The 12830-nt window shown below is 34.6% G+C and overlaps 1 protein-coding gene and 1 long non-coding RNA gene across 2 annotated transcripts in view; one reads left to right on the top strand and one right to left on the bottom strand.

The window, feature by feature from the left end:
* The window catches only part of LOC133531183 (uncharacterized), a 111075-nt gene that overhangs the window by 53143 nt on the left and 45102 nt on the right, over positions 1–12830 (bottom strand). The gene's annotated exons all lie outside the window — the stretch shown is intronic.
* Positions 5959–12830, top strand: part of LOC133530996 (collagen alpha-1(I) chain-like) — a 30211-nt gene continuing 23339 nt past the window's right edge. Inside the window, exons 1-4 of the mRNA XM_061869067.1 lie at positions 5959–6256; positions 6360–6401; positions 10240–10269; positions 12265–12309. Coding sequence (XP_061725051.1) covers positions 6200–6256; positions 6360–6401; positions 10240–10269; positions 12265–12309 — 174 coding nt within the window. The 5' untranslated portion in view covers positions 5959–6199. The remainder of the gene's footprint in view (positions 6257–6359; positions 6402–10239; positions 10270–12264; positions 12310–12830) is intronic.

Below are 12830 nucleotides of genomic sequence, written 5' to 3'. Positions count from 1 at the left end.
ACTGCCTTCTTTAGTATACCCGGCTCCAGAGACCAAATAATATAATTTATCGGTAACCTTATTTTAAATTTACTGGCAAATATTTTGAAATTTATTGCAGTTATAAAGTAAATTACCATGTTAGCTTAAAGTCGTATTATTCGAAATCCCTTTACAACTCATTTATCTGACTTGGATCCTAACTTTACCCCTTCGGCCGCGTATGCAACCAGAGCTTCGTAACCAGATGCGATCGAAAACTATTTCTGCCTTGTACGAAACCGGTTGCGATCAAAAACTAATTCCGTCTTACTAGTTATCAGTTACGATCGAACACTTTTCTTTGTTGTACGAAACCTTTCGACCGTTGATAAAGTCAGCTGAGATTATATTTATACACCTTGTTATACAGTATAAGTACTGTACACGTTATATATCTAGTCAAAAATCAGAACATAGTAATCAGATTAGAATTCACTTGAAGTAATGTTTAAGTGGCCAGTGATTTGTTATATTACCCACTGTAAAGGTTTCATGTGAGATCTAAATATGTTATATTGAGATTTGTTAAATCAATAGTTTCCAAAAAATGCACAGGATAAGAAATTATGAGTATCATGACAAAATATTTGAAAAAAAAAAAACCTATAGCTAGATGACCCAGACATTGGTTTCGTATAAGAACGAGAAGTGTTTGATCGTAACTGGTTACGGGTAAGACGAATTTAGTTTTTGATCGCAACCGGTTTCGTACAAGGCAGAAATAGTTTTCGATCGCATCTGGTTACGAAGCTCTGGTTGCGTACGCGGCCGAAGGGAACTTTACCCATAATCAGTTTGTACAAAATTGATAGCTATTTTACCTAAATCGCTTGATCAAATGTCACTTATTCTCTCACCCGTATCAATGTGTTACAGATTGATGATAGCAATTATTTTGGTCCAGTGACTCTTCGATCAAATGCGAGGTTCTTATGAAGGTTTCAAGGTTATGATATTCTCAATTTCGACCTTGCACAACTCTACGAATAAATAAATAGATAAATAAATAAATATTATGGGACATTATTACACACATTGACTAAGTCCCACAGTAAGCTCAATAAGGCTTGTGTTGAGGGTACTTAGACAATGATATATATAATATATAAATATTTATAAATACTTAAATACATAGAAAACACCCATGACTCAGGAACAAATATCCATGCTCATCACACGAATAAATGCCCTTACCAGGATTTGAACCCGGGACCTTCGGCTTCGTAGGCAGGGTCACTACCCACTAGGCCAAACTGGTCGTCAAATACGAAGTCAAGAGTACTTAATGCTAGTGACAATCATTTCATTTCTGTATTTATTGCACTATGACAATAAGTTTTTGGCAAAAATTTCATTTTTGGTACAAGCTTTTATCGCTGACTGTACTTTTCTTTCCACAAGTAACTAATACTCATCGAGACAATTCTAAAAGCCCCAAACACAATTAGGTTACGTTGTTTTATCACAGAGTTCCTATGGCCACCTCCTGTCTCCATCATCAGATCATCTCGATGGTACCATAATATTGCATTGTCACCCGACTTACATATGTATGCAAATTTTCAGCTTCATCGGAAACCGGGAAGTGGGTCAAATTTAACTTGCATGATTACAAACACAAAACGGTCAGGTGAAAGTAAATAAAAGCTTGTAAAAACGAGTTGTTACAAACACGGCTCACAACCGGATTAAAAAAAACGGTGAATATCGGTTTATTTCGGTATTACTCTGAACTTCCATAAGACCGAGAACGTTCTAAGAATTTTGTTATAACCTTAATAAACCGGTTTATTCGACGAGCGACGAGACGGCCGGCTGGCCTGCAGGGCTACGATGGTCGGCTTTTTATCATTTGCCATCATGCCTGTCACGTTCTAACAAGTATGTAAGTGCGAAAGTGACGCATGACATGACAAGTGATAAAAATGTGCCCATAATACCGCCGCTGGTGGTGTGCCGCGTAAACAAAGACACCAATATAGGAAGAAACTGGTTGTGATTGTTCTAAACCGGTTAATCTGACAAGAACTTTATGGAAATGTTTTCCTAAAGACGAAGTATATTTTAATATCCAAAAACAAAGAAATAAACAAACATAATAAAACTTACTAAGAACTTAAACTAAAGATAAAAAATTTGGCCCAAATCGCCGTCAATCGGTGAAAAATCGGTTTTACGAATGAAATCGAAATTAAAAGGTTTTGCGCCAAGTACGTGATAACGGTTTGGAAATTTAACCGGTCTCTGAGCCTTGGTTACAAAGTTCATGAAAGTACATCATGGACCCTAAAAGGGAACATTCGCAATTTATGTATTTATGTAGCCAATAGATAGTATGATAAATATACATGTGAGCAATTTTCAAGAAAATTTTATCTTGTCCTTTTTTTCGTAACAAAAAAATATACTTTAAAGAGTAATTAAGTCTGCAACAAGTTCGGCCGAATTTCACCTTCCCATACAAACGGGGTTTCGTTCTCATTTTACAACTACGAGTTGGATTATAATGAAACCTTGCACATACAATGATATGAAGTATACCTATCTTTGCCTGCAATTAGTTTTGTATAGCTCCAGCTTATAAAACCAATGAAATAGAGCAAAAACAAGTTTAGTATGAAAAACTTAAATTCGCTGTTTTTTACTATCTTATTACCTTTAAACGAGCAATTCTTGTATATATATATATATATATATATATATATATATTTCAGGGATCTCGGAAACGGCTCTAACGATTTCGCTGAAATTTGGTATATGGGGGTTTTTGGGGGTAAACAATCGATCTAGATTAGTCTTATGTTTGGGAAAAACGCGTGTTTTCGAGTTTTCATGCGTTTTTCTTTCGACGCCGAATGTGGTCGCTAATTTCGTATTGCAGGCCACTGTCCGTTTGGTCCAGCGGGTTAAGACGCGGGCGGCAAAAAACAACCAGTGTTACGGGTTTGAATCCCGCACGGTGACTAACTTTTTTTTTTTTTTCTTCAAGCTTATATATAATATTTTAATTTTTATTGTTTTAGACAAGTTTAATTTAGTAAAAAAATGTAGTTAAGATTATCACCTATACACCACCATATTACAATAAATAGTTGTTATAACCGAGCAAAGCTCGGTCGCGCAGGTACTGGTATCTGAAGCTGCATAAACTAATAACAGGCATTAGATATACCTTATCCTCTTGTAAGTACAAAGTTTCAGAGCAACCTAACTAGTTGTTTTAAAATGAGAGCATTGTAAATACGTTTGCAAGGAGAATCTGCTGCGAAATCTTTACGATTTCGGTTAAGACCAAAAAAAATTGAGGAGTGTACAAAACGACATTATAATTTTATTCATTGAAGATCAGGAACATAGCTGTTTTGACCCTGAAATATTGCCCTTATGTATATACAAATTATTACATACAAATTATTTTTCAATAAAATGTAAGGAATCGAATGGTTTTCTTTTTGAAAGTTGAAAATAAAAATGTTTTTGAGACTTTTTAGAGCCTTGCATTTTGTATAACCTCAATATGTCTTTCTAAATTCCATTTTTATTATCCATTTAGCTAAATTTTGTTATAATATTCAACATGTGTCAATTACCCAATTTGCTCATGTAACCTTACGCTGCATGTCTACTCTACTTTAGTGAATATCTATTCTGTGGAAGACATAATGAATGTGCTGCCACACACACTAACGACGAAGGGTCCCCGGATTGTGGTCTGACCGTGTATTGGGATGATCGATTTATAGACCCTTTGTGGTTAGGGATGCCATATACTTGATACTTGTCTTCGAGAACTATTATCAAGTGTCGAGCAAGAAACACAGTTTAAAATTCTATGGGTAATCAATTTTATAGTAAATATTTATTTTGAAAACACATCTCTTTCCTCGCGCTATCCCGGCATTTTACCACGGCTCATGGGAGCCTGGGGTCCGCTTGACAACTAATTCCAAGATTTGGCGTAGATACTAGTTTTTACGAAAGCGACTGCCATATGACCTTCCAACCCAGAGGGTAAACTAGGCCTTGTTGGGATTAGTCCGGTTTCCTCACGATGTTTTCCTTCACCAAAAAGCGACCGATTTTGAAAACACATGAAAATACAATAATAACATTTTCTACTAACTACTTAACAAATCACTTTGATTTTGATGTCGATCGCTTCATCGCAATATAATTCTAGGTATATAGGTTTCGCATTAATTTTTTATTTTTATTTTGCAATAACATACAAAAAAATTATGGAGTATGTAATGAATGCGAGTGTTTTATAGGGCCCGTGCGCGTTGGAGGGTCTGCCATCTTGTGGCTTGAATCGGAACCATAAAGATGTACATTTACACGTCACGTATTTTCTTGTGCATAGTAGGTTCTGTCATCTTGTGGGCTACATCGGAACAATAAACATCACATTTACGCCTCGCGCCAAAAATCTGACGGCTCCTGTGCTGCCTCCTACAGTTCATGCACGCTCCCTATAACGATACCTCACATTACATTCGTCCGTACAATTTTTTATAGTTTACTATTGATTGCCAGTGTCATGTCTATTTTATGATAACAATAATCGTATTTTGGGGGCGAGAATTCTTATCAAATACAAACACAAGCTAATCCAAAAAAATAAAAATAAAAACCGTTTATTTCAGATGACTAATCCATAACGGCTATTAGTATAAACTTAAAACTATGTTAATTAGGAACTAAGAAAAAAAAAACTTATAACTAAAAACTAAGATGTGTGGAGAAGAGGTGCTCTGGTTGCCATGCTCTATTTCGCTCTCCCAATTGCTACTTCGACCCAAAACTGTAATGAGAATGAAAGTACGTTAGTAAAGTTAGTAAGTAAACACTTTTTTCTAATCGTCGACTGTAATTGTTGAATTAAGGTTTCGTATACCAAACTAAAATTGCGTTTTTTTTTTGGGTTCCGTAGTCAACTAGGCACCCTTATAGTTTCGCCATGTCCGTCTGTCCGTCTGTCTGTCTGTCCGAGGCTTTGCTCCGTGGTCGTTAGTGCTAGAAAGCTGAAATTTGGCATGGATATATAAATCAATAAAGCCGACAAAGTCGTAGAATAAAATCTAAAAAAATTTTTCTTAAAAATTCTGAAGCGATCGATATTAAAATCAAAGTGATTGTTAAGATGTAGTTAATGGAAACCGTTTTCTCCCGGAATGGTATTCCATAGAAAAAGTTCCGTTAATTCGTTAGAATCGCGAAGCTATTCTTCCCTCTTAAGCTGTACGCTGGAGCTATCAGGTCGCGAATCCGACTCGCTACTTGCTTTTTATGTCTTTGCAAGCTTTTATTTAACTTGCACTGCTAGTATGTATGTATGTTTGTGGTCAAATCTAGGAAAATAATTTGACCCACTTCTCGGTTTCCCACAGAGCTGAAATTTTGCAATAATGAATAAAAAAAATAAAAAAAACATTTATTCTGGTAAAAAAAACCCTGATTTTACAATTTTATTTTCTTCTGCCAAACTGTAAGACAGTTTGTTGGCAGAGGGAACTCCCTTAAATACAGATGGGTTAGCTTATTGCCTAGTTAATTAATAAGTAAGTACGGTACATCTTATAGTTTATTGTGGTGGTAATTTAATTTTGTTTAATAGGTACGTTTTCAATTTACATTTAAACATCCTAAATGATTTACATTCCCTTATATCATACGGTATTTCATTATACAATTTGGGGACCAGATACTTTCTACTTCTTTTTCCATAATAATTATTACGGCACGACGGAACCTCTAACATTTTTTTACTTATTGTTCTTGTTAATCTAGGGCGATTAATATAGTTTTTAAATTCATCTTTATTGAACTGCTCTAATGCCAGCAACATCCCTACTTCCTCATGCACCGGCAACATACGGCATTCCACAAATAATTCCTCATAGTCACTTTTTTTACAGCGAGTTTTAGTTTTTTTGTCTACTAATAGTTGGATAAATAAGTTTTAAATGTCCTACCATAGCATGTCAGACCATAAGAAAGCACGATGGAGTTGATCTAATGGGTACAGGAGGCGACCATGGAAGCTTTGTGATAAAACAACGCAACCTAATTGTGTTTGGGGTTTTTAGAATTGTCTCGATGAGTATAAGAAACCTGTGGGAAAATACAGTCAGAGATAAAAGCTTGTACCAATTTTTTTTTTGCCAAAAACGTGTTTATGTTTTTAATTATTTTGTGGATGTCCTTACAGCAAGTTTTTGGCCCAAGTCCGGGGGTAAGTTTTTCTGCTAAACATCAGTTAGGTTTTAAGCTGCCGCTTGGACGGCAAAAGTTGCGTTCATATGTTCTGTAAAAAAATACTAAATTTCTTTTCTCAGCTGGCAAGTTATTGGGCAAATAGCCATGAGGCGGCTGATGAAGTAAGTGTTCATATTTATATTTAATGAAATAAGTTTTCTTATTTAATTCCGCAAAATGTGCTCCCATGCAATCCAAGTAACGCGCTCATTTAAAACCCCAACCGAATTTCACCTTCCCTTACTAACGGAGTTTCGTCTTTGTGTCTAAAACTACGTCTTGGATTGTAATCAAATTTTCTACATGCAATAACATGAGGTATTAGATATACCTATGCCTGTAATTAGTTTATAGAGCTCAAGTCTGCATTAGCTTAGTCTGACTCCAGTAAAACTTTCCAGTGTGACAATCTTAGTAATTTAATATCTTTTTTTTTATATGACTGTTCTACCGTATACTCTAAGCTACTAAGCGCCACTTGCACCATCCTACTAACCCGGGGTTAACTGGTTAAACTGTTAACCCAGTATCAAGTTGTACAGGTAACCATGGTAACTCTAGGTTTAACCGGTTAACCCCGCGTTAGTGGGATTGGTGCAACTGGCCCTAAGCCAAAGTTAATGTACCTGTTGACTGAAGATCAGTTGGTGAACTTTGCAGCATTTTTGCTGAGTCAGCGACTATTATATCCTTCAGGCTCACGTTCCTACCTATAGTACTTATTCAGTATTACACAGAGATGCACTGGTTTCTTTTAGATTTAAAACAAATCAAAAAAGATATGTTATTTCCTATATTGTAGGTTCTTATTTCAGTGGCAAATTTTGGACATTTTGTTTGTATGGCTGGCCCTTAGGGCTATTAATAGTACATTACGGTACAAGTGCGAAAAATAGGAAATTCAAAACGAGTGGCGATAAATTAAAACACGACCTAAGGGAGTGTTTTAAATCGACACGAGTTGCGAATTACCTATTCGCACATGTATCGTACAACGTTTTACAGTTCATATGGCCCTTTAAATGTTTGACACAGTAACGTAATATACTAATTTGCGCACTAGTGCGGTAAAGTAGCACCATATGTACTGTAAAAATAATTATGTAAATCATTATTATTATTACTGTTGCGGTATTTTGTATATTCTGGCACCCACTTTGTCAGTAGAAAAACGCACAAAATGATAATTTTTTATGGAAAAACAACTGCGCGCCGACTTTTTTTAAATTTTCCGCCTACTTCTACTGACGAAAATGGTTTACCAAATTATAATTATGTTACTTTTTCTTTCCTTTGTCTTTTAATTGTTTGTGTCACTAAGCATCTAAGTTATGGAAGGTAGAGGCAAGTAACAAAATCTCCATATACCAAAAAGTGTCCAACATAAAACCATAAATAGGCGCTACAATACCTAGAATACTTGAGAAAAAAATCTAATCATAGACAGCGCACTTCACTCCGTCAATAACGCCTAGGTCCTTAGCTACTCTAGCACTACTCTGGAGAGATTTGGAACTATTATTTATAGCTGACAGCTGGACACTTTTGCAACAATTCTGCCTAAAGAGTTTTCTTTTCCTTGCCTCTACCTTCCATAATCTAAGTTGTGGTCGAATAAAGTTTTTATGTCTAAAATGACAACCTGAAAAAAAAGAGGAGGTCACATTCCAAACGAATCTGTGGTTAATTACAGTTTTTTTCACAGCTCCTATTAATTTAGGGATCAAAAACACGTTTCGCTAATGGCCTTGACGTGACTGAAAACGTGAAACCATTTATATTATTTCGAATTTAACCCTTAAACAGGCTTGACCCTTTTTTAATTTTGATTTTTGATTACGGTAGCTATACGTAATCAAAAATCAAGATTATCGTTTATCGTTAATCATATCATCATCATCATTTTTCTATTAACACTGTTATCATAATATTAATTTCTTGAATTATTTTTATTTTTCATATTTATTAAAAAAATCTTGTGGTTGATATACTTACCAACGGTACTATACAGTGTGTCCCTAGCCATTGGACAAAGTCGAAAGGTATGCATTAGGGTATTTAGAACCAGTGTACAAAGTATCATAACAGCCGGTGTAGCGGTTTCTAAGAAATTAACAAATTACCAATTTTTACTTTGGAGCAGCCTGTATGTGTTAGTAGCTCCTAAGGTAATATCCTCAAAGAACAGTTTGGAACCTTCTTCAACCTTTTTGATTATCTTTTTTATTTATGACACTAATAACGCCCTACAAGTACAATATAATAACGCGTTCAGGGCACTGATGGGGCTGCCGCGATACTGCAGCGCATCAGGGATGTTTGCGGAGGCGCAGGTGGCGTGTTTTAAAGCTACCATGCGCTTGCGAGCCGCATCTCTGGTGCGACGCGTGCGCGCCAGCTCCAACAGCGTCCTGGCAATGATTGCGGACAAGTTTTGCCCGTACATGACATTTTGCTGTGGACTCCATGCGCCCAGCAGCGCTGTGGTTAACACATTGAGATAGGTGATAACTGTCAATGTGTTAAAAAACTTTAATTTTCTTTGTATAATTTTATTGTAGGTATTAATGCATGTGTACTCGTATTTGTAGTATAGTGTTTAAGTCTAGTGTTCCAAATTAATATGTATGAGTCATTATGTTACTCGAAATAAACGAATTTTAATTTTAATTTAATTTAATTTAATTTAATAAGCTTCTGACTTTTGAAAAATGTCATCATTATCAAATATTTCGAACAAATTGTCAAAAACACTGCCAAAGATTAACACATTGTGTTTCTTTTTGTTGTCGATTATTGCAAATAACTTTTTTTCGAAAATTTTATTTTTTTTATCTTTTGTACTAATTAAAAAAATATTAACGTCAGAGCATTCCTGAGAAGTAACCCTATGTGGGATTTCAGGGTTTGTCCAATGGCTAAGGTCACCCTGTATGGTTTGGATGTGGCTACTACCCTGCTAGCCATATATAAAAGTATAAAGGGTTAGTCAGGTATTTGTATACGTAATCATCGACATAATTAAACCACAGTAAAAGTTGTAAAATAAAGCCATTCGTTTTTATACTAGAACACAGTCAAATGAGGTCCGAAAATAAAAGTTACTTATATTATGCTAATAAAAAAGCGGTTAATTAATAGTAATAGTCTAACCCTTAAATGTCATATGAATTCACTGCAGAGCAGTGACCGCATACAAAACACTTGTCTTGATCCTGAACGGGCAGAGGGTCATATACAAACCACAATCTTTAAGAGCGAACATTCTACCAAAAACAATAACTGGGATAAGTTGTGACATAGGTACAGTCAGCATCAAAAGTAGCGGATCAAATAACGCTTCAAAAGTATCTACCATTCTGTAACAGCTTAACAAAAAGTGATGTCTTTACTATAGAACAACTAAGACTGTAAAAGATATATTTTTGAACGCGAATTAAAAAAAATTTATCTACATTTGCAAAAGTTATACGGAATATCAGATACTTTTGGCGCGTTATTTCATCCGCTACTTTTGATACTGACTGTACTACACATACATTTTCTTATATGAAACAAAGAAATTACAATACGTATTTTTTTTTCCGTAAGACAGCAATGTATAGCGGTGGAAACGCACAAAAACGACCATTTTCTAGCAATTTGATTTTGACAACCTAAAACGTCAAATAAATTTGCTTTGACACATCAATTTTTATTGCGTTCGGAAATCTGACAGTTATACTATACGTAAATCACTATTTACGTATAGTATAACTGTCAGATTTCAAATTTATTTGACGTTTTAGGTGGTCTACTGGACCACTGTCCAGTAGACCACTAAATAAGTGGTCCTTGCGGTAACCCTGCTCGTCAAAAAAAGTTCTATGTGGTCGCTATGAGAGTATGGTTAAGGGTTAAATCTTGTTAATGCATAGTTTATTTTGTAATGATGGCTAATACAAACTGATTACTTTACAGATTCCGCCAACTCCAGAAGAGCTTGAAAACGTATGCAAATATTGGTATTTTTATAATATTATTTCCACGATCGGCTTAGCCTACTCAGTAGTAGCTTTGCCCGTGAAAGTTATGAATCCAGGTGAGATCATAAATGTTAACAGCACAAATATTTTGTCTAAATATGTTTTTTATGAATAGACTATGGATATTTTTACTACTCTAAATTTGAAAGCAGCACTTTTAATGATACAATAACATACGTTTGTAACACCTACACAATATGGGTAAAACAGACAGCCCCATGTGCAGAGCGTGCATGGAAGAAGAAGAAACAACAAAACATATTCTCCTAGACTGCAAACAGGTAGAAGTATACAGGAACAAATACCTAGGGACTCCGTGCACACTAGGAGAGGCAATTAGCAACCTGAAAACTTTGCTAGGCTTCGTGGAGGAGCTGGGGTGGTTAGAGTAGCGCTACCTCGTTTCACGCAAAATAGGCTCAATGGTTGTCGATTTGCGGAAAATGCCCAGAAGCACTAACTAACTAACTAACATACGTTCGTGTGTGTGACTGTGAGTTATGTTATACATCCCGCAGGATAAAATAGAAAACAATATTTTTTTTGTGTGATAGTAAAAAACCTAGTGCACGACAAAAGTGCGATTTATTATAACAAGTCGAAACACGAGCGATACCAATACAGGATGATTTTCAAGTCGTGACCAGTAACCACATCTCCCGATACACCTTCCATAAACTAACGCGGAGTGCAAGAACAAATCACAATTAATTAGCTCCTTAATTAAGTATTAATAAAAACATTCCTATTAATTAAAATTCATGGTCACCCTACTAGTCATGTGACTTAATTGCAATTTGTATCGTAGTATTCGTAGTGTTATGACTTCTGACATTTGTCATTGTTAATGTAATTTTATTAACGTTACCAGCCAGCAAATACAAAGAGGTTGAATTGAAAAATTGTGACAGTCCACATCAAAAGGGACCTTGGCGGTCAGCGCTTAAGCCGTTATTAGCGGAGCGTCAATACCAATGCGGCACGACGCGAGGTATGCGCCGACCGCCGTAAGGTCCCTTTTGATATCGGCTGTCACAATTTGATTCCTATGCTATGAGTCCGTGAAAAGTAGGGTAACCATGAGACTTAGTGAATTTAAGAAAAAATAATAATGAATTATAATAAAACACATTAAGAGATGTTTTTCACATTCTTTTGTACAAGTGTCTTTTTCATTTCATTTCATTTATTTATTGCATTCCATGGTACATACAGATGTTATTTTAAATTAAATTGTCACAACATGGACCCTGAGTTAACCTTAATAGTTAAATACTTAAAATTACCTTACAAAACATATTATTACCTATTGTCTACGTAATATCTATACCATTCAAATACAATCATTCGTTTTGCAGTCACAGTAAATAGCAGTTATTTAATGTAAATAACTATACTAATAATAACAATACTGATAAAAATGTAATATTAAAAAATGCAATGATGACAATAAACAAATAATAACAATAATCGAATTTAAAATGTCCTACTAACACTAAGTTATGATAATAACTAGCGTGTAATTAGCTTAATAATAATAATGTCAATTCATTAAATCATTCCATTATATTGAGACGAAACTAAAAATAAAATAAAAAATTGAAATTAACAATTTTATTCGTTATCACATGTCATAAATTCTTGATATGAATAGAATGATGTACTAATTAACCATGATTTGAGTTTATTTCGAAATATATTATAGGTACATCTTTAATAGAATCTGGGATTATATTATATATTTTTATTGACTGGTAATAGGGCCCGTTTTTATAAATAGTTTATTTAGGTTCTGGAAGTGCTAGTTTTCTTACAAATAGTCAAACCTCCAGTATGTAAATGCATGGCAAGGTAAGAAGCTTTAGGTTAATACTAAACGTACATAGTAAGAAACACATTTCTAATCACGACTTATGAATCAATCTGTATTAAGACTAACTAGGGAGTATTTTTTTACTAGGGAGTATTTGGACCATCGTCACCCTCCCCAGAAAACTCAGAAGTCGTAAGTATTAAGCATAAGTGGGAAGAATGGCTTTGCGATCCTTGCGAAATAACGATATTTTTTCTGTGAAATTCCATTTCGGGAGAAAACGTCTTTCACTAACTAAATCTTAACAAATCACTTTGATTTTAATGTCGATCGCTTCAGTTTAATATTTTGTAGGTTTAAAGGTTTCGCATTTCTTTAAATTTTTTTTGTTTTGCAAATTTAAAAAAAAAAAGAAAACCTATAAAGCTAGTTTTTCATTGTGTCAACAACATACTAAAAATCATGGAGAATGAAAAATGTTTAAATAAATGTATTAAAAAAAGTAGTTTTTTCTTCAAAAAACCGAAACCTAGAATATATTATGCTGAAGCGATCGACATCAAAATCAAAGTGATTTGTTAAGATTTAGTTAGTGGAAACAGTTTTCTCCTGAAACAGAATTTCATAGAAAAAATACCGTTATTTCGTTAGATTTGTAAAGCTATTCTTCCCTGTATAGATAGAAAGGCCTCAACTTTCTCTTAGTAACTTTA

This window comes from Cydia pomonella, chromosome 24, assembly GCF_033807575.1.
Source record: "Cydia pomonella isolate Wapato2018A chromosome 24, ilCydPomo1, whole genome shotgun sequence".
In the NCBI taxonomy this organism is placed as follows: domain Eukaryota; kingdom Metazoa; phylum Arthropoda; class Insecta; order Lepidoptera; family Tortricidae; genus Cydia; species Cydia pomonella.
This window is presented reverse-complemented; position numbering and strand designations above follow the sequence as displayed.